At 26.4% G+C, this 21,211-nt stretch overlaps 15 protein-coding genes across 15 annotated transcripts in view; 9 read left to right on the plus strand and 6 right to left on the minus strand.

The window, feature by feature from the left end:
* Positions 1-79: 79 nt before the first annotated feature.
* Positions 80-1,105, minus strand: EHI_153430 (serine acetyltransferase 1; the record flags this gene model as incomplete). The annotated part of the gene is made up of 1 exon (XM_651281.2): positions 80-1,105. The coding sequence occupies one exon, from the start codon at positions 1,103-1,105 to the stop codon at positions 95-97; it is 1,011 nt and encodes a 336-aa protein (XP_656373.1). The 3' UTR covers positions 80-94.
* Positions 1,106-1,715: 610 nt separating this feature from the next.
* EHI_153440 (diacylglycerol kinase, putative) lies at positions 1,716-3,419 on the plus strand (the record flags this gene model as incomplete). The annotated part of the gene is made up of 1 exon (XM_651280.1): positions 1,716-3,419. The coding sequence occupies one exon, from the start codon at positions 1,716-1,718 to the stop codon at positions 3,417-3,419; it is 1,704 nt and encodes a 567-aa protein (XP_656372.1).
* A 76-nt stretch (positions 3,420-3,495) lies between these two features.
* On the minus strand, positions 3,496-4,881 carry EHI_153450 (transporter, major facilitator family; the record flags this gene model as incomplete). Its single annotated transcript, XM_651279.1, has 1 exon — positions 3,496-4,881. The coding sequence occupies one exon, from the start codon at positions 4,879-4,881 to the stop codon at positions 3,496-3,498; it is 1,386 nt and encodes a 461-aa protein (XP_656371.1).
* A 363-nt stretch (positions 4,882-5,244) lies between these two features.
* Positions 5,245-5,844, minus strand: EHI_153460 (Rho family GTPase; the record flags this gene model as incomplete). The annotated part of the gene is made up of 1 exon (XM_651278.1): positions 5,245-5,844. One exon carries the CDS (start codon positions 5,842-5,844, stop codon positions 5,245-5,247), a length of 600 nt encoding a protein of 199 aa, XP_656370.1.
* A 90-nt stretch (positions 5,845-5,934) lies between these two features.
* Positions 5,935-6,594, plus strand: EHI_153470 (hydrolase TatD family protein; the record flags this gene model as incomplete). The annotated part of the gene is made up of 1 exon (XM_651277.1): positions 5,935-6,594. The coding sequence occupies one exon, from the start codon at positions 5,935-5,937 to the stop codon at positions 6,592-6,594; it is 660 nt and encodes a 219-aa protein (XP_656369.1).
* Positions 6,595-6,732: 138 nt separating this feature from the next.
* EHI_153480 (translation initiation factor 2 beta subunit, putative) lies at positions 6,733-7,389 on the plus strand (the record flags this gene model as incomplete). Its single annotated transcript, XM_651276.1, has 2 exons — positions 6,733-6,927; positions 6,979-7,389. The coding sequence occupies 2 exons, from the start codon at positions 6,733-6,735 to the stop codon at positions 7,387-7,389; spliced, it is 606 nt and encodes a 201-aa protein (XP_656368.1).
* Positions 7,390-7,499: 110 nt separating this feature from the next.
* Positions 7,500-9,794, plus strand: EHI_153490 (inositol polyphosphate 5-phosphatase, putative; the record flags this gene model as incomplete). Its single annotated transcript, XM_651275.1, has 1 exon — positions 7,500-9,794. The coding sequence occupies one exon, from the start codon at positions 7,500-7,502 to the stop codon at positions 9,792-9,794; it is 2,295 nt and encodes a 764-aa protein (XP_656367.1).
* A 122-nt stretch (positions 9,795-9,916) lies between these two features.
* Positions 9,917-11,362, plus strand: EHI_153500 (diacylglycerol kinase, putative; the record flags this gene model as incomplete). Its single annotated transcript, XM_651274.1, has 1 exon — positions 9,917-11,362. The coding sequence occupies one exon, from the start codon at positions 9,917-9,919 to the stop codon at positions 11,360-11,362; it is 1,446 nt and encodes a 481-aa protein (XP_656366.1).
* Positions 11,363-11,745: 383 nt separating this feature from the next.
* Positions 11,746-13,233, minus strand: EHI_153510 (Rho guanine nucleotide exchange factor, putative; the record flags this gene model as incomplete). The annotated part of the gene is made up of 1 exon (XM_651273.1): positions 11,746-13,233. One exon carries the CDS (start codon positions 13,231-13,233, stop codon positions 11,746-11,748), a length of 1,488 nt encoding a protein of 495 aa, XP_656365.1.
* Positions 13,234-13,545: 312 nt separating this feature from the next.
* EHI_153520 (uncharacterized protein) lies at positions 13,546-13,887 on the minus strand (the record flags this gene model as incomplete). Its single annotated transcript, XM_651272.1, has 1 exon — positions 13,546-13,887. The coding sequence occupies one exon, from the start codon at positions 13,885-13,887 to the stop codon at positions 13,546-13,548; it is 342 nt and encodes a 113-aa protein (XP_656364.1).
* A 1,567-nt stretch (positions 13,888-15,454) lies between these two features.
* Positions 15,455-16,390, plus strand: EHI_153530 (pre-mRNA-splicing factor PRP46, putative; the record flags this gene model as incomplete). The annotated part of the gene is made up of 1 exon (XM_651271.2): positions 15,455-16,390. One exon carries the CDS (start codon positions 15,455-15,457, stop codon positions 16,388-16,390), a length of 936 nt encoding a protein of 311 aa, XP_656363.2.
* A 100-nt stretch (positions 16,391-16,490) lies between these two features.
* On the minus strand, positions 16,491-16,806 carry EHI_153540 (uncharacterized protein; the record flags this gene model as incomplete). Its single annotated transcript, XM_651270.1, has 3 exons — positions 16,491-16,599; positions 16,649-16,714; positions 16,796-16,806. The coding sequence occupies 3 exons, from the start codon at positions 16,804-16,806 to the stop codon at positions 16,491-16,493; spliced, it is 186 nt and encodes a 61-aa protein (XP_656362.1).
* A 223-nt stretch (positions 16,807-17,029) lies between these two features.
* On the plus strand, positions 17,030-18,118 carry EHI_153550 (uncharacterized protein; the record flags this gene model as incomplete). Its single annotated transcript, XM_001913328.1, has 1 exon — positions 17,030-18,118. One exon carries the CDS (start codon positions 17,030-17,032, stop codon positions 18,116-18,118), a length of 1,089 nt encoding a protein of 362 aa, XP_001913363.1.
* Positions 18,119-18,294: 176 nt separating this feature from the next.
* On the plus strand, positions 18,295-19,833 carry EHI_153560 (uncharacterized protein; the record flags this gene model as incomplete). Its single annotated transcript, XM_651269.2, has 1 exon — positions 18,295-19,833. One exon carries the CDS (start codon positions 18,295-18,297, stop codon positions 19,831-19,833), a length of 1,539 nt encoding a protein of 512 aa, XP_656361.2.
* Positions 19,834-20,190: 357 nt separating this feature from the next.
* EHI_153570 (uncharacterized protein) overlaps positions 20,191-21,211 on the plus strand; it is a gene marked incomplete at both ends in the record, with an annotated part of 1,140 nt that continues 119 nt past the window's right edge. Inside the window, 2 exons of the mRNA XM_001913329.1 lie at positions 20,191-20,268; positions 20,431-21,211. The exon at positions 20,431-21,211 is cut by the window's right edge and continues 119 nt beyond it. Coding sequence (XP_001913364.1) covers positions 20,191-20,268; positions 20,431-21,211 — 859 coding nt within the window. The remainder of the gene's footprint in view (positions 20,269-20,430) is intronic.

A 21,211-nucleotide genomic window follows, 5' to 3' on the forward strand; every position in this document is an offset into this window, starting at 1 on the left:
AGATAAGATTGCAATCTACTTATTACAATAATGATATGTGAAAAGTAACATAAAATAAAAACCAAAAAAAATAATTGCAAAAAAATAAATGAAGTTATTGTTGACAAGATACAAAACAATCTAAGTTAATTGGGGTTGATTCTTCAGAAGTATATGTACACAATAGCTCAGGTGAATTAACCCAACTTAAATTTTCTTGTTCTTCTGAGATTTTATTTTCAGTTAATGATTGTAAAATTATTTTGTCATCTTTGCTTGACTGTTTTGTTGATGATTTAGTTATTTGAGACGGATGTTCAGAAATAAAGACAATTTGGTCTTGATCAATATTCTGTGTAATCCAACAATTTGCACCAATTTTAACATTACTTCCAATAGTAATATTTCCAAGAACTTTAGCACCTGCCCCAATAACTACAAAATCTCCTATAGTTGGATGACGTTTATTTCCTTTTATAACAATACCATTATCTTCTTTGAAACTCATTGCACCTAGTGTTACTGACTGATACACTCTGCACCAATTACCAATAACTGCTGTTTCACCAATAACAACACCAACACCATGGTCAATGAAAAAATGATTTCCAATAGATGTACCTGGATGAATATCTATTCCTGTAACACTATGAATATTTTCCATAAGTTCTCTTGAATATTCAATATCACCATTCATGTACAAAATATGTGCAACTCTTTGAATCATCATAACATGAATACCAGGATAAGATCGAATAATCATAGCAAGACTAGATGCAGCAGGATCACCAGTATATGCAGCAATAATGTCTTGTTTAACTAACTCTCTAATAGTAACAAACTGGCTAAGAAGAGCAGTAATACATTTTTCAGCTAGTTGTTGGTTATAATAAGCTTCTATAGAATTTTGAATATGATAAACAAGTAATGAAAGTCTTTCTAAAACATTATTGAAAGTTCTTTTATCTCTTCTTGTAAAGAAATCAGGAAATAAAATCTTTTGTATTAATTCTAATTCTAAGAAACTTTTTTTCTCAGGAAATTGTTTAGTACTTTTGAATGCAATATTATCACTTTGATAACTTTGGACCAATAGCTGAGATGTTTGTTGTAGTAAAGAACTCATGTTTAACTTACTAGATTTTCTCTAATCTCGTTTAAATCTTTGGTTGTACTATACAAATTACATAGGTTCTCTTTCAAACCTTCTGTTTCTATTTTTATTCTTCCCATTTTTCTACAAAAATAATTTTTCTTTTTTTTTTAGAGCTATTTTTCGGGATTTTCTTCATTGGATTTGTTTATTATGAAAAAAAAGAAATTCTGGGTGTCGTAGGAAGATGAGGTGTTCAAAGAAATATTCAATTTTATTTTATTCATTAGTTCTAAAAATATATTATGGGAATTTGCTCCTAAAACAGGAGATAAGTTTCATTCTCCACTAAATAAATCTAAAACAGAAAGTCCCATCACTTCAACACATAGACTAGTTTCAAAAAGAATTAATGCCTGAAGAATCATGACTCCTAATTAAATACTTAATTTGTGATATTTAAAACAAAAATGTTTCATAAAATAACAAGTATTTAAAAAAAAATATGAAACATTTTATTTTTTTAGTATTTATCCTCCCTAAAATGTTTTTATTTCTTTGTTTTCATTCTTCAGTATTTTTGAAGTTATTTTATTTAATACTATTACTTTTAGAACTTTTATTTCCATATTCAAAAAGATTAATGAGCCAAACACCACGACTCATTCCTGTTAATGATTTTATTCTTTGTAATCTTCATGTAAATGCACATAAATTTCAAATAATTACTTCAATTGCTTCTTGTTGTGATGTTTGTGGCTCAAGTATTACTCCATTCAGTCGGGCAGTAAAATGTGAAACATGTAATTTATTAGTTCATGAAGACTGTACTGGGTATTGTTATTTACCTTGCTTTTTACCACAAAATCAGTCTCAATCTAATTCATTAGAATCTTCTTCATTAGAAGAAATACACAATCATTGTATAAATGGACAACATATTCTTGAAAAGACGGTGAGAATGTCTCCAACATTTTGTACTGTATGTAGAAGTTCTATTGTTTCATCTGCCTTAGGTGTATTAAAATGTAGAATATGTGAATGTTATGTACATTCTAAATGTGTTCATGGATTGTCTCATCTATGTAGACCTGTTGCATCCCCATCAAACAAAGAATATCATTGGTTTGTTCCAGGAAATTGCAATTCAACTGGGTTAACAACTCACACATGTTATGTTTGTAAAAAGTCAGTAGGAAGTAGCTTAGCTTTAACTGATTTTAGATGTTGTTATTGTGGAATGTTTGTTCATCCTCAATGCATTCAATATGCCCCTGCTTTTTGTTATCATGGAGTATTAGGCAAATATATCCTTTCTCCTTCTGTTACAGAAATGGATAGTGAATTTCATTTTAAAGCAATAAAACGATTTGATAAAGAGCCAATGATATTCTTTATTAATAGAAAAAGTGGTAATTTACTTGGTGAACAAATTTTAAAGGAAACTCAGTACATGTTTTCAATTCCTCAAGTTTGTGATGTGTTTAAAGGATTTGAACCAACTTTTGAATATATTAAACCATATGGTGATAACTTCATTGCTGTAGTTTGTGGTGGTGATGGTACAGTTGGATGGGTAATGAATGAATTAAGAAAAGCTGAGTTAAAACCAAAGATTTTTGTTATTCCTTTAGGTACTGGTAATGATCTTTCACATTGTACTGGATGGGGAGGAGGATATAATGGGGAAGATATTGAAGACTTACTTAGGAATGTGTCTCAGGCATTAGTTCAAAAATTAGATAGATGGCAAGTATCTATCCATTCAGAAATTGTTGGAGAAACAAGAAAATTAATATTTAATAATTATTTCTCTATTGGGTTAGATGCTGGCATTGCTTTAAACTTCCATTTAAGAAGAGAGGCTAATCCTGATGCTTTCAACTCTAGAATAATCAATAAAATTCAATATGTATTTAGTTCACCACAAGCACTAACAGAAGACTCTGGAGATATTGATAAGGTTATTACATTAATAGTAGATGGAAAAAGAATCAAATTAGAGCCAATGCAAGGGTTAGTTTTTTTAAATTTAGTAACTTACGGAGGAGGAGTTAGATTTTGGGATAGAGTTACTCCAGATGAATCTATTGGAGGACTAAAAGATAGCAATTTTGGAGATGGATTAGTTGAAGTAGTTGGATTTAAATCTGTAATTGAAATTCCATTAATTATGTCTGGAATGCAAAAGCCTGTTAAAATAGCACAAGGTAAGGTTATTGAATTAGAGCTTACAGAAAAAAAGCCAGCACAAACTGATGGGGAGCCTTTTATATTAAATCCATGTAAGATAGTTATATCTTTATATGATAAAGTAAAAATCATGGTAAAGAATAGCTTTTATTAATTCTATTACTACAACTTTTTTATTATTGATTATCAATAATTTTTGGAAATAGAACAGAAAAAGAAAGTGTATCAAATTAATTAGCTTGTTTAAGAAGTACGTCTTTTTCCTCACTTGTCTTAACACAATACAAAACTACTGAAATACCAGCAGCAAGGAAACTTGATACAGCTGATACAATAATTGGAAGAAGATAATCATCCCAAGCTAATTGAAGAAGAGCAATAAGACCAGATGAAAGGAATTGAGCAAAAACTACAGCACAATTAGCTAAACCAATAAAAGCACCGAACCTATCTTCTGGAACAACTTTTTTAAGCATAGAATAAGGAAGTGAGTTAGTTTGTACAAATGCCATAGCAGGGAAGATTGATGACAAAAATCCAAGTGTTAATGAGGAAATAAATTGAGGTTTTGAGTTATCATCTTGGTAATTAGATGGGAAAGTGTAATAAAGAGCACATAACATACTATAAGAAATACCAGCAAGGAATTGGAAAAGAAGGAATGTGGTAACTTCTCCAATAATACCTGAAATAATAGGGAATATAAATACTGATAAACATTGGAATACAGCAAAAACACATAAAATAATAAGACCCATTCTAAGACCATCATCACTTGAACCATCTGGATAAACAGATTTAGACATATAATTAGTAAAGTTTGTATTAAATGGTTGGAAAGCAAACCAACCAAACATAAGTGCTAATAAAATGAAAATGATATCTAATCTAATCATTTTAATGGCATGGAACAAATCAATAAATGGTGCAAAAATATTAAGTTTCTTTCCTTCTTCAGGAATGTATCTTTCTTCTTTAGAGAAAAGAACTGTTGGAATAGTAGAAACAAGTACAACAATAGCACATAATGCAAACATAATAAGGAATGTGCTTGATGATCCAACTGTTCCAGCAGAGATACCATAACATGCAATTGAAGCAAATCCAGAACATGCATTGATCATAAGATTAGCATCTTGTTGATTTTCTGCATCAAAAATGTCACTGACAATAGCACGAGATGGTGCTTGCATAATATTTACACCAAAGAATGCTACAAACAATCCAAATAATGCTAAGAATGTACCAACTAAATGGTCACTAAAAGTTGTTTCTTCTGATCCATCATTCATGCCTTGGTCTATAAAAGTTGATGCAGCAATAATACATAATCCAAGTATATCAATAATTGCACCAACAACTAAGAAAATTCTTCTTCTTCCGAATTTGAATGTACATTTATCTCCAATAGCACCAAAAATAGGTTGAACAAAAAGTCCAATCAACGGACCGACAACCATAAATATAACGTTCACCCCTGTGCCATTCATTTGGAATTGAGTTCCAAATAATGGTCCACTCAATCCAAAAATTGCAGAAAAGGAAAATTGAATTCCCATTTGACAACAACTGGCAGCAAATAATTTGAGATAAAGAACTACACTTCTTGGTGCCATATATTTATAAATTTTTAAGATGAAACTCTTTTTAAGTAGTAATTTTTTTCTTAATATATCTTACCAAAAAATTCATATTGTTTTTTGATAGTTTTATTATAGTTCTTTTTTTTTGATAATTGCTACTTAGTTTTAACCTTGATACTTTCTTTCACTATTAACTGCTTTTTCTTTGTTTTCTTCTCCCAATTTTACTACTAAATCTTGTAATTAGTTTTTTAGATTTCTAGTTTTTTATTGATTAAGATACTTATTTTTTTAATCGAAGAAGATCATTCCACTTCAAAAGACATTTCTTTAGGAAAAGTTATTTTGTAGAGATTTTTTCATCTTTAACACAAATTAAAATAACACAAAATAGATTTAAATAAAAAGGCTTTTAATTTTTTCTGTAGTTGATAACTTTCTTTTTCTTTTTGTTTTTTTAGAGTCACAAATAATTTCAGCTATTTTATTCCAAAGAAGTCTAACATCGCCAACTTGTTTTGATGAACATTCATAAAGAAAATGAGATTCAGACCTTGATTTAAATGACTCTAATAAATCTTCTGTTACAATTTTCTTGTCAGTTGTTATATCTTCGGAATTTTGATCACTTTTCAAATCAACTTTAGTCATTACAAAGATTACTATTGGATCTGTGACATTATTTTTTACTTCACGTAACCATTTCCGTTCAGCATGAATTAACGTATCTTTATCTACATAAGAAAAGACAATCACAAAACAATCTGTATCTCGATAACTTAATGGTCTAAATTCATCATAACTCTCACTACAATCTACTTCCCAAACTTTTAGTACAATAGGTAATTTTTTTATCTCAAATTCAAAAGAATAATTTATTTCACCATTCCCAAATTTTTCTTCATAACTTTGGATTTTTTGTGTCATTAACAAAGATGTTTTTCCAACTCCAATGTCACCAATTACAGCGACTTTGAATTCCTTTGCTAAGTTCATCAAAAGATAAATATTTTCAGTTTATTTTACTAATTTTTTCATAGTTATATTTTAAGAAACTCATTTGTAATTATTTTTGTTAAGAAAATAATGATTGATTGTCATTGTCATTTACCTTCTAGTTATAAATGTATTTTAAATCTCAATGAAAATGACACCTCTGACTCTTTTTATAGACAACTTATTAGTTTTGGAATCCATCCTTGGCATTGTGGAGATGAAACTCTTTGTCAAAAACAACTACAAGTACTAGAACAATTGGTGAAACAAAATCAAATAATTGCAATTGGAGAATGTGGATTGGATAATAAATTAACTACTAACTCTATTAGTACTCAAAAGAAATGGTTTTTGAAACAAATTGAATTAAATCAACGTTATAATTTACCTGTTTATATACACTGTGTTAATATGGTAAATGAAATTATTCTATTAAAAAAGAAATGGATAAATCAACGTTGGATTTATCATGGGTTTAATAGTTCAAATGAAGTTGCTAAAAAATTAATATCTATGAATTGCTGGTTATCATTTGGAAGAAATGTATTAAACAATAATAATATTAAAATTAATAATTCTCTTAAAATTGCTTTTGAAAATAAAAGACTACTTATAGAAACTGATAATGATGAAACTCATTTTGTAGATTTACAACATATTTATAATTCAATTGCAAATAGGTTAAATTGTTCAATTGATATTCTTATTAATGAGGTACATGATTCTTTACACCAACTCCAAATCCTTTGAATTTTTAATGATTCAGTTAATTTTATTATAATTAAACTATAATTTAATTAATTCTTATAATTTTATCTCAAGAAGATAGAAAAAGAAGTGTATTAAATTTATTTAGAAAAAAAAAATGAAATCTGAAATTAACAAAAGATGAGTGAAGAGGAGAATAAACCTATTGAAGAAACCCCAACAACTGAAAAAAAGGTCAAAAAAGTTAAGAAAGTTAAAAAAACAAAAAAGGCTTTAAAAGAACTTCCTGACTTTACTTCTGTTAAAGTAAAATCAAAACCTAAATCTAAAAACACAGAAAATGAAAAGAATGAAGGACTTTATACGTATGATGAGGTTTGTTTCTTCTTTAAAGAAAGAATTAAAAAAAATATTAATTAAATATAGTTATTGGATCGTATCTTTGCACAATGTAATATTTCTCAGAATTCATCAAAACAAGAAATCGAATTACCACAGATCAAGGTTGTAAGAGAAGGTTCAAAACGTGTAATTTGGGAAAATTTCACTGATATTTGTAAAAGATTACATAGAAGTCCAGAAGATATCAAAGTATTTGTATTAGAAGAATTAATGACTATTGGTTCAATTGATGCTAAAGGTGGATTTACTATTAAAGCAAAATTACAACCACATCAATTAGAAAATATCCTTATTAAATATGTCAGCCAATTTGTTCAATGCCCTGAATGCAAATCACTTGACACTGAATTAATTAAAGAAAACAGAATTAATTTCATTAAATGTAATGCCTGTTCTTCTAAATGTTCTGTTGCTGTGAAAAAGGCAAATGATTAACTAATTCAACGTTTTCTATTTTTTATTAATAAAAGAACTATATTTTATAATTTCATTTTTTCTCAAAGAAAAAATAAAAAAAGATCTAAGATGAAAAATAAAATTTCAAGATGGTAGAAGTTATCGATCATGTGACTTGCCCAATTGAGAAATATGAAGAGGTTAATGATATTATGAATGACAGTGTTGTTAGTTTATTATTTAACAATAATGAACGAGAATTGAATAGAGATGTTGCTGAAATTCAAGACCCTATTATTACATTTAAGAAAATATTAGTGAGAGAAGTTGTTAAACCAAAAACAGAAATCAAAGACTCAACTGAAGTATCTGATGAAACTAATGTCCAAGTTAGTGATGAAGATAAAGAATTTAGAGAGGCATCTATTCAACAAAGCATTGATAGATTAAATGAGATAGAAGAAAAATATAAAAGTTATGAGGACCAAATAACAAAAGAAGAGGTGTTGCTTTATCTAAATAATCCCGAAGATTGGAAATATCATCAGTTAGAAAAATTTAGTAATGAGTATAGGGACTCTGTTCCATTAAAAGTATCTTGTCATACATATAATATTGATCAAAATATATTTGAACCAAATTATCTTGAACCATGGCTTATTGTTGATTTTGATAGTGATATTGTTGTAGCCTCCGTACAAGAACTTGACATGAGTGCAACAGGTATTGTAGCAGGAAGAGGAATTACAGAAAAAGGAACTATATGGAAAAATAATTTATTTGAAACATTAAAGAAAAAAGGAAATTATCATTTTGTGAAGATGGAGCAATTATGTGGTATTGTTATATTTATGTTTGCTAAACCAGAAATTGTTCCTTTAATGAAAAATATAGAAACATCATGGCATGCTGTTGGTAAAATGGGATTAGCAAATAAAGGAGGAGTTGCTATTCGATTTGATATGAATGAAACACGATTTTGTTTTGTAAATAGTCATTTAGCTGCACATCAACAATTTTTAGATAAACGAAATGGACATTGGAAAATGATTTGGGAAGAATTGAAATTTAAAAAATGTAAAATTGTTGATCATGACTATATTATTTGGATGGGGGATTTAAATTATCGTATTGAGATGGAAGATTCTGTTGTAAGAGATCTTATGTATAAAGGAGAGTTAGATACACTTTATGCCAAAGATCAATTAAATACTTCTAAAGCAAAGGGAATTGTTTTTTATGGGTTTAAAGAAGCACCAATTCATTTTATTCCTACTTTTAAAATTATTTGTGGAAAGGATGAATATATTGATGATAGAATACCTGCTTGGTGTGATAGAGTATTATGTAGAACACAAAATGCATATCCATATGAAGTATGTAATTATACTAGTCATAATTTGTTATTAAGTGATCATAAACCAGTTTCATGTTGTTTTACATTATATCCTTCAAAAACTCTTCCAGACAAATTAGAAGAAGTTAATTTTAAGATATGGAAAATGACAGATTATATAGAAAAAAAATTAACACCTTATGTAGAAATTGATAAGACAGAACTTTATTTCGAACAGATTGAGTTATCTCAGACTTATAACCAAATAATTAAAATTAAAAATATTGGAGAATATCCAACTCGATTTGAATTCTCTCAACGTCCAGACAGTAAATTGGTTTGTCCTACTTATTATGTTATTAGTCCTCAAGATGGGTTATTACAACCTGGAGAAGAACAAAATGTTAAAGTTACTTTATTCATCCAACCAGAACAAGCAATGATCGTGTGTAAAAAGACTATTATTGATGTTTTTTCATTGTCATTTGCTTATGGAGGTATACACTTCATTACAAGTAAAATTGATATAGTTGACTCAATATTTGGTAAAGACCTTAAGACAGTAACTTCAATGAAAGATCCATATCAGTCTGTAGAAGGGTCAATTACTACAGGATTAATAAATCAACAAATCCCAAAAGAAATTTGGAGACTTGGTTCTGATATTATTTCTGAGATTAAAGCTGACACACTTATTCAACATCCAACTGAAGTAACTGTAAGAGAAGTTCTTCATTCAATTAATACTAATAGTAGATATACTACTAAATCAGCTTCAGCAATGTTACAAGGCCTTTCTTATTTCTTAATGGCTTTACCAGATTCCTTAATTCCTTCAAGTAGATTTTATGATGTTACAACATGTAAAACAAAAGTTGATGCCTATGCTGTAGTCAACTCATTACCAAATGAAAATTATAGTTTATTCTTCTATATTACTGTTCTTATTCGTCAAATTGTTGAATCAATAAATAATAAGACTATCACATTACAAACTGTATGTGACTTTTTCTCTAGACTAATTTTGAGACATCCAACCAGTTCAGTAATTATTAAAGAAAATATTGAACGAATTAGTAATTTCCTTATGAATTTTGTGGATATTTAACTCCTCATTTTCTTATTTCAATTTTCTGTTTTTGGTTCTTTTTTCGTTGGAAATTTCCACCAAAAAACGTTTTTTATATAAAAAACTAAAAAAGATATATAATACTATAACATCTAAAAGAAATGAAACATCACTTCTTTGATGGTGGAAAAGGTTGGTGTGAGGTATGTGGCAATAAATTACTCTCAAAAAGCATGTATTGTACTCAATGTGGAATGACAATCCATCAATTTTGTATTGATTTATGTTATGAACCATGTCTTGAAAATAAAATTTATCCAATAGTAGAAGATTATGACCAAAATGCAAAAGAGATTAATGCACATTTATTATCTTATAATAGATATAACTGGGTAAATTATTGTGTTGTTTGTAGAAAAATAATCCCACCTCAATTTAAATGTTGTTTATGTTCTATTTGTGGTATTAAATTACACGAAGAGTGTATTACTTTAATTAGATGTGGATGTAAACCATTACATACAGTAGTTCATTGTCTAGTTAAAGGAAATTGTAATGGTATGTGTTGTGTTTGTAATAAAAGTGTAGGAAGTTCATTTGTATTAAAAGATTTTAAATGTGTTTGTTGTCAAAAAGTCGTTCATTCAACTTGTTTAAATAAAATGTTACCATGTATTCCAACATTAGCTTTATATAATGTATTATCTGAACCACTTCGATATCCAATTATCGTTGTTTCTTCTACAAAAACTTATAACCAATTTAATATTAATTTATTAAATGAGAGTAGACAACTACTTTCACCGGAACAAGTATTTGATTTACAATATGATTTAGAAAATTTATGTTTATACTCAAAACACTATCAACAATGTGTATTTGTTATTTCTCTTGATGACAATGAATTGAATGAATTATTAAATCTTTTTAGTATGGAAAAAATAAAAAGAAAAGTAGTAATAACTCCATGTGGATTAGATAATGATTTAAGTCTTTATTGTGACTGGAATAGAGATTTGGTTTCTTTCACATATCAATTTTTATCTAAAATACCCAATTCTTTTTCTATTGATTATGACATTTGGGGGACAGACCAACTTTCTTTTATGAAATTTCTTTGTATTGGACTTGACGAACTACCACCACTAACATTTTCTGGTGTTGTATATAACTCCATTAAACTATTAACATATCCATTTTCAACATCAACACTTACACAACCACTAAATAATCTGTTTGATATTCTAGTGGATAATGTCATTGTTCAATTACCAAAAATATCAATATTAATGGTTTTAAATTTATCAACATTTTGTGGTATTTCCCTCTGGAATGTAACAGACGATGATTATATTTTTGGATTTCAAGATTCTGAAGTGAATGACGGAATCTTTGAGGTAATTGGATTTACAGATATATCTCATTTTACTCACTCATTAAAACTATTACAATTACCAATTAAAATAACACAAGGAAGTTCTATCACTTTTAAAATAAAAAATCCTCTTCCAGTACATTTTGATTCAAAAAAAATTATAGCCCAAACATCGTTTACGGTGCAAAAGTTAACAACACAAAGACTTGGAATTAGAAATAATAATTATTGAATTTCTGTCAATAAATTTCAGTTAACTTTTTCTAACAAACAAAATAATCTTGAATAAAAACTACATTTTAACTATAATTCTTTGAATGAAGACTTAATAATTCTTTCATGTTCAAAACAAATTCCATTTAATATTTTTTTGAAAAGGAAGTAAGTATAAGTAATACTTTTATTCAAACTAAACATGAACAGTAAAACTAAAATATATTTAAAAAAAAAAACAAAGATAAAAAGAATTACTTTCTAAACAAAGATAATTAAATAAAAGTTGATTATTAGTAATCCTAATTAAATACCTAATCTATAACTATAAAGAGAAATCCTTTAATTCTATTTTTTTAAACCATAACATTAAAATGAAAAAAATATGAATTTAAAAAATACTTATTGAGTTGCTTGAGCCTCCCACATTGCTTTTAAACTTTTTACTGATTGGGGTGATGTATTATTTTCTTGACTTGTAGAAGTGATTATACTAGATACAACTTTTGTTTGTTGAGAATTATCATTATTATCATCACTATCACTCTTTTTTCCTTTCTTTTTATCTTTCTTTTTGTCTTGTTTATCTTTCTTTTCAGATTTAGACATTCGTGGACTTCTTGGGCTTACTTCACTTCCAACAGAGTCTGACTCTTCTTGTGTACTAATAATATCTTTATTTTCAGCACACATTCGCTTGAAACAAATGTCACACGTTCGTTCATAACTATTTCCATTCTTCACTTTATTTCTACTACAATCAGAACAAATACAACTTCCACAAAATCTACAATGATGCTTTCTTCTTACAACACCAAATTCCTTTTTACAAGACATACACTCTTTAACTTGATCATCTGGAACAAATACTGGTCTCATTACTAACTTATGTTCCATCTTCCTATCTCTAGGTGTTTTTAATAGAACAGAATTAGACTTACATTGATCAATAGCATCCTTTAAATCTTTTACCCAATCACTTTTCTCTTGTTCATTAGCAGCAATAATACTAAATGACTTTTCAGGTGAAAATATATCAAACCTTAATGAATCACCATCTCTAAGATCAGCTTCAATAAGCTTAACAATCACATTAACCTCTCTTTTTTTTGGTCGAGTGTAAAACAGAATATCAGTACAAAGAACAAAATATCTTGGCTTTGGAGCTTTACGACATTGTTTGTTTAAAATCCCATCTCTAATTAATTTTCTTCCAACAGTAAGATCACCTCCTGGAAAATCGATAGTATTTGATATTTCAACTAATTTTCTTAATTTCTCACCTTGTACAATGCATTGATTAACTAATACTGTAACTTTTTGAATTTCTGAAGAGACTTTAAGTAACCTTGAATAATCTGGAAACTTTTCAGGAGTGTGTTTTATTAAATCAGTAAATAATAAAACATATCGAGGTAATCGTTGAACTGGCATAATAAGATAACTTCTTAAATCAAGTTGATTTGTTGTTTTAATGTTAGTTCTTAATTCTTCAAGTCTTTTAGCACACCTTGGATCATGATCAAGTCTTTTTAAAACTTGAAGACAATTATCTTGATTTGTTGCATATTGTGTGTATGACTTAAGGAATGGAACAAATTTGATAAAAGCACCTCCAGTATTAGTATATAATGTTCCTCTTTTTTTAAATTCTTTTAATTTTTCCATCAACATTGAATTAACGGCAATAATTTCATGAAAATGTAAAAACATTGTCATAACATCTCTTCCATCAATGATTGGTGGGTTATCATTCATTAGTGGTTGTTGATATGAGGTAATACATTGTTCTAATGAATTAACATAAGACTCTTCTGTTGCATAAATCTCATCTACGATATGTGTTCTATGAGCACTTTCTTTAGGGTCAGCTATAGTACTACATCTCATTTTGACTTGTTCTTTTACAATTTCTTATTTTTAGTTTTTATTGAATTTAACTTTTTTGTTGTTATAAAAGATTTGTATTTTACTTCTTCTTGTTAAAATATTATTTTAGAATCTTCAAAATGTAATTTGACATTTCTTTTTGAATAAGAAAAATAAAAACATTAATATTAACTAGAAAATAATATTCATTTTTATTTCTTTCTTTTAAACTAACTTTTTAAAACAATTTTTCAAAAAAAAAAAGCAAAAACAATTATATAAAAAACCCTTTTTAAAATAAATAAGAAAAATATTTAAGTAATTTTAATTAATTTACATTACAAAAGGATATGGTATAAATGCATCTTTGTTAGCTTCTTGCTTCCAAAGATCAATTCTATGATTAAGCATTGATCGAGTAATTCCTATAAGATTTTTTGATTTTAAATTCGATTGTGTTAATTTTGCAATTCTTTTTTGTGGTAACGTTGTATTTTTTAATTTCTTTTCTTTAATTTCATTTTCTTTAGCAAAATTAATTAATTTTTGATAATCAGATTTGACTATATCTTGACTGCCACTCACTACATCTGATGATGTTTGAGATACTTTCGCTACACATCTATTTACATCAATATACTTTCTTTCATTTTCAATGGTGAGTAGCTGTTGCATTGTGAATGAGTGACAATAATATATTTAGTTTTCTTCTTATTTATTCCTCTATATAAAAATCAATATTAAAATCAACTATTTCTTTTGACTTTTCTTCTCGAACTATTTCTCTTAAATTCCCTAATTTTTACTTTAACTTCCTTTATATTTTTGTTATTTTTACTTTTTCTCTTTTGATTATTAATCTTTTCTATTCTTTTTACTACCTTTCTTTATTTTTTATTTTTATTTATTTTATTTTTTTTAGATTTAGAATTTGACATGTTAGCGAAAATACATCACTTTTTATTTTATTATTGATTGGTAAATCTCTAAATATTTTTATTTATAGTTTTTTATTCTTGAAAAATTCTTGTTTTGTCCCATTCTGAAGTTTTTATTTATCTTCTTTATTCTTCTCTTTAGTGAACTATTTTTAGATTTATTAAAAATGACACTCTTTTTCCAAAGATTTTGAACTGTTGAACAAATAACTTTTAAAAATTTTCTTCTTATTTTATTTAAAGAGATAGGTAGAAGAAGAGAGTAATAAAAATGTAATTTGTTTCTTTAAAATACTTGATTCTTTTTTAAAAGAGAATAATAGTCATTGATTGAATTTCATTTGATTCACATAGTTGGAAAGATATTTAAAGTTATGAATATAAAACGAAATTAAGGTATGTGATTGGTGGATAAAATGAATTGAAATTGTTTTGTTAATAAGTGGTGCCATTTTGTTTTGTTACGTTGTTTTCTTGATGTATTGTATTAAAGAATCAGTGAATATTCAAAGACATAAAACACATGATAAAAAACTATTGATTGATTAAATATTAGAATTAAATTGTATTTGAATTTACATTTATTCTGTTCAATTTATATCTCTCATTTAAAGATAATCCGTGATGAAATATTTGTTAATAAGAATTATTGTATAATCTTAATTAGGTGTTGTATAATAACAACACATTAATTCAATGTAAAGAGAAGAGTCGTATTTATGTTAGTTTAATAAGATGGTTATACTTCATAAAATAAAGACTCAAATTATATAAACAAAAAGTGGGATAACTGAACCGAAATTGATAAAGTTTAAATAAAGGTAATATTCAATAAATTATTTTTATTTATCTCAACTCATTCATACATAATGAATATCAAAAATATGGTTTTTATAAATAAAATACTAATCTTTAAGAAATATAATCAATATTTTATGTCTGTACTTTGATAATTTATGTTATTGATCTTTAACTTATTCTGTTTTTACTTCATTTCCATACCTCTTCCTTATCAATACCTCTATTTTAATTTATATAAACAACACTTATTCTTAAAAATTTAAGTTATTATTATCTTTTTCACTCCATGCAAAATAAACATTAAAATAAAATGACATTTACAATCTCTCTACTCTCTTTCTTCTGTTTTATTATTTTAAGTGGAAATATAAATCAACTCGATAAGTATTATTAGTCAAATTTATCAATAAGTGAATGACATAAAAATAGTAGCGACATACTATAATAAATAACAAATTTTCGTTAAAAATTAAAAACAAAAATCTATCTTGTTCAGAGAATTGATGTTAGTTAAGAAAGAAAGCAATGAACAGAAAACAACGGATGTGATTCAATGGAAACTAAAACGAGTAATTTGTAGTCATAAAGGTTGGGTTTCTTCAATTTGCTTTGACCCATCGAATCAATGGTTTTGTACAGGTTCACATGATGAAACTATCAAAATATTTGGAATGATCCGAGGTGAACAACGATTGACATTAACAGGGCATATTGGAGCTGTGAAATCATTGAAAGTTTCACCAAGACACCCATACTTATTTTCTGCTGGTGATGATAAAACAATTAAATGTTGGGATTTAGAATCAAATAAAGTTGTCAAACATTTCCATGGTCATTTATCTGGAATTGAGGTTGTTGACTTACACCCAACAATAGACGTTATAGGGTCAGGTGGAAGAGATTCTGTTGTAAGACTGTGGGATATTAGGACTAAACAATCTGTTGATGTTCTTGAAGGACATACATCAACAATTTATGACTTAAAGATGAGAGAAGAATCACCACATCTTATTAGTTCATCTGCAGATAGTACAATTAAGATGTGGGATATTATTGCAGGTAAATGTATGAAAACATTAACTCAACACACAAAAGGAGTTCGTTGTGTAGAGGTTTGGGATAAAGAAAATATGGTTAGTGCAAGTTTTGATTCAATTAAATTATGGGATAAAGGAGAGTTTGTTGAAAATCTCTATAAGCCAAATGATATTATTAATACAATTAAACGTAATCAAGATGGAACAATTATTTCCTCATCAAACAATGGTGTAATAACAGTTTTTAATTTAAACACAATAACACAAACATTACACAATATTCCCCAACCTGGTTCATTAGAAGGAGAAAAAGGAATATTATGTAGTACTTTTGATCAAACAGGATTAAGATTTTTTACAGGATGTGTAGATAAAACAATTAAAATGTATGCTCCACAATAATTTAATGATAAAAAACAATTTTGTTATTTCTAAGTAAAACAATTTTTTTAATAAACAAAACAAATATTTTTTAGAATTGAATTAAAAAGGCAATCGAAAGTTAATTCATTGTTGGATTGGAACTTCCTCCAAACATATGTGCAACAATATGTCCAACTATAACGACAGCAATAAGTCCAATTGAAAGGATCATAACAAAATATGGTGTTCTAAATAATTAACATTATCATAATTATTCAATATTAAAAATTAACAAACACTGGAATTCCTGCAGCAGTTCCTACACCAAACATTCCTGGTTGTGTTGATAATGACTTTCCTTTCCTATATGTTAACCACTGATAGTTAATATAAATAAATAATAATAGAACTTAACAACTAATATAAAAATAAAAATTAACATACTTTCCAGCCATGATAAGATTTGTATTTAAATTAATATTTAGTTCTTTAAATTGAGATTTAATCTTAATCCTTTTTTATGAATAACAATAAAAAAGAAAAAAAGATCTTATTTGGTGATGAATTTTCTGTTTTTAGTTCCATAGAATATTGTTATATATTTTTATTTATAAATATTTTGTTATTTAAGCAATGAATAAAAATAAAAAAGAACTAATAATTTAAAGAGTTATAATTATGAAACCTACACCACCACAAACAGAAAATTTATTTTTAAACCAAGGATTTCAACCAATACAAGAAACAAAAAGAAATCTAATTCAAGAAATAGAAGAATATTCATATTCAAAAAAACAATCACCTCTTTTATTAAATCAGAATGAAGTTTCTAAACAATCATATCCTGAATTATTAGAATTAATTTTAAAAAGTAGTTTAAATAAATCGATCAAACAATCAAATGAACAATGTGAACAACCACAATTCTTTTATAGTGAATATGTTAAACAAGAATATATTCAAAGAACATTTGATTTAGATTTTGGAAATGAAACAGTTATGGATATAAATGAACTTCCATTAACACAAATTATTAGACCATTTAAAGTAATAAGTCCAATTGAAAGAAATAAGTGTAGTCCTAAAAAAAGTAGTAGATATTATAAAATACCTATAAATCATTTAATAAAAGAAGATGACACAACACAAATAGAATCTAATAGTTTTGATTATTCAGATAAATCTAGTGATACTACAACATTAGTTTCAATAGAAGAAATTGATTTAGTTAGTAATAGTAATAACGTAAAAGAAATTACTAAATGGTTATCAAATAATATCATAAAATTAACTAAATTAAAACAATCAAAATTATTAATATATAATTATTCAAAACAAGTTATTAAATATCTTTCATATTATGGAATTAACATTAATAAAATACCATTTAATAAATGTATTATATCAAATGATTTATTAATTTCACTTTTAAATAAAATTACAATAAAATTTCCTCAAAGTGATTTATGTTATTGTATTAAATTTTTTAATAAACTTGAAGAAACTATTATAAGAATTAGACATTATGGAATTGATTATTCTAAAACAGAAATTAATGATTTTTGTAATTATGAATGGTCATTGACATGTGAATTATCATTTCTTGAATCTTTATATCAATATGGAAATAATATGGAACAAATACTTTTAAATAATCCTATTATTCGATATCAATTAAGAATAATTAATAATATTCAACATAAAAATCAACAAATACAATTTCTTAAAAGGAGATTAGCTGCTTTGTATAATAAATTTTCAATATGAGGTTTAGATTCATTTCTAAAATTATTAATTTATTTGTTCTTTATTTAGAAAGATCTTAATATTAAAATTTGTTTATTTTTAGTTTTCTTTTTTTGAAAAATAAATAACAAAAAATAAATAACATAATTTATATAGAAAGAAAAAAGAAAGAGAACTATTGATATTCACTTAACCTAATGTTTAGAAAAGGAAATGATTCAATAACTGATCAATGCGCATTGAGAAGCTCTAATTTAGTAAAGAAAAGAAATGAAAGAAGAAATAAAATGCTTAATACTAGAAGGTCTATAAAATCAGAAGATGAATATGAAGACCAAAATATTAGTTTATCTCAATTACATGAACTTTGTTCACAAGTATTATCACCAACACCAGAAGTAGCATTTAATGCAATTCATTTAATTAAAAGTATGGTGAAAAAGACATCTCATATACCAGATAAATTCAGTGGAGTTGTTAGTGAGTTATTTACAAATGGAGTAATAAATAAATTTATTGAATATATACAAATAACAATACCAATTCATCCCACTAATGATATACTTGATATTCTTATTTATATTACTGGAGATGATATTGGAACAGATAAATTATTATCATTAAATATTATTCAAGTTTTATTACCTTATCTTAATAATCAACAATATTTTCAAAATATTTGTTGGATTTATTGTAATCTTGTTTGTAGTAATATTATGGCGAGAGATGATATATTTAATTTGTCAATGCCTATTCTGCTTCCAATGATACAAAATGGATTAGTACCACAAAATAAATATTTAATTTGGTTATTTAATAACTTTTCATTTCTTTCTCCAAAAATTAATTTTGATTTATATAAACCATGCTTTGATTATTTGTTGTCATGTCTTGCTACAAACGATGGAACTATTATTTCTGAAATATTTATTTGTTTCTCACGTCTTCTTTCCGATGAAACCATTTGTGAAAAAATATTAAGTCAAGTTGCTCCTTTATTAGTTATTGGATTAAAAGAAAGAAATGGTGAGGTTGTCAAAGAAGCATTTAATGGAATTGGTGTAGCGTGTGGTGTAACTGATGTACCAATTAATTATTTTGTTAAACAGGGAATATTTGATGTATGGAATGCAGTTATAATGGAAGGAGATAATGAAATAAAACAAACAGCTACATGGTGTTTATCAAATATACTCGGAGGAAAAGATTCATTTCCAGCAGAATTATTTGTAGATAAGAAATACATAAAAGTTTTAGTTAATGAAATTATAAATAGTACTGACAGAATGTATAATGTAGATTGTGGATATTGTCTTATTAATACAATTGTTGTTGTACGTGAAGAATATGTAGCTCGTATTATGAGAACACCAGAAATATGTACTGCATTTGATTCATTACTTCGTTTAAAACATAAAACAAAAGAAAGTAAAAATACTTTCTTGCATTGGATTATTAAAGTGTTAAGAATTGTATTAATTATTGGTGAAAAATATAAATCAAATAATGAAAATGTATATGCTGTTATGATGGAAGATTGTTGTGTATTTTCTGCTTTACAACTATTAGAAGATGACTCTGAAACAACATTGGATAATTGTGAAGAAATTAATGAACTTCTTGAGTCATTTAATATCTATGATAGAGGGCTTACTAATATTAGTGAAGACTCTTATTATACTAACTTATATGAAACAAGTAGTTTTGATTCAGATAGTAGTGAAGAAGAAAATTAAATGTTACCTACAATTCTTTTGGTTTACAATTAAATAAAAATGATGAACGTATTTACATTACAGTCTTTATTCTTAATATGAAATCTATTTATTTTAAACTTTCATGAATTTATTTTCTGTTAAAGAGTTTTTAAATCAATTCTTTTTCTTTTAATGAGAAACTTATAAATTGTGATAAAATCTCATCTAGTTTTTCATTATTGTATCTCAAATTAAAATTAGTGAAAGCAATTTCACTTTTTAAGTTTGCTCAAATATTTTGTGATAATTATAATTATTTTTAGTTTTATTATAGCTTCTTTATAGTTTAATTTGTTTTTATACCTCTAAAAATTGAAACTGAAAACTAAATATATCATGTCATCAAAAGGACAGCAACTTTCTGCTTCTATTTCTACAAATTTCGATGCTGAATTTCCTCTTACCCTTGAGCCTGTTTGTTTCTTTCATTTAAACAATTTCATTAATTATTAAATATTACAATAATCTAGAAATTGCTAGATGAATTAATAAATATTACTTTTGTTTTTATTCTTTTAAGTATCTTTACCTTCATAAAAAATATTCAAAATGTATTTGATATTTACATCACATTAGAAAATTGAAAAGCTTACATTTGGAAGTAATTATGCTATTCAAGGTATTCCATTAAGTGAAACTATTGGTTTTTATAATAACACAGACAGCACTTATAAATTGACAGTAACAACTGGTGAATCACCAAAATATGAATTAACTGTTGATGAAAGTAAGTTTACTATTAAAAAAGGAGAAAGAATTCAAATAAAAATTACATTAGTATTTCGTCATTATGCTACAATGGGATTAACTGGTCAAGTTCAATTTTCTTTAAAGAAAAAATCATTAATGGGAGGTGAAAGTATTCAACGAGCACTTCGTTTCCAATTAGAAGGTGTTGTTCCTGCTTATAATGAAAAAGACTTAGTAAAGTCATCAGATGATGAACAATTTAGAGTTGGAATGATTAATGGAGTATTATCTATGGTAAAAAATGAAAGTGTTGTTGCATTCAAATATAATGTAAAAGATGAATTTGAAAAACAAGACTATGAATTTATTCAAAGTGTTTATAGAGATATTCATCATCCTGCAATTCTTGGTATGGCAGGAATTGTATTATCATCTTCTACTATTTTACTTGATGGAGATACAGTTACTGATCTTCAAAGTTTAATGGAAAAAGAAAAAATGGCTGTTCCATTCTTATTAAGATGTTGTAGTGATTGTGCTAATGCTCTTCTTTATCTTTCACAACATAACATTATTCATCGTAATGTTAAACCAAGTAAATTAAGAATTGTACATCATGATATTACAAATGAAGGAAAATGTACAGTTAAATTACATGATTTAACTA

Source organism: Entamoeba histolytica, genomic scaffold (assembly GCF_000208925.1).
Source record: "Entamoeba histolytica HM-1:IMSS scf_1104750518587 genomic scaffold, whole genome shotgun sequence".
In the NCBI taxonomy this organism is placed as follows: Eukaryota; Evosea; order Mastigamoebida; family Endamoebidae; genus Entamoeba; species Entamoeba histolytica.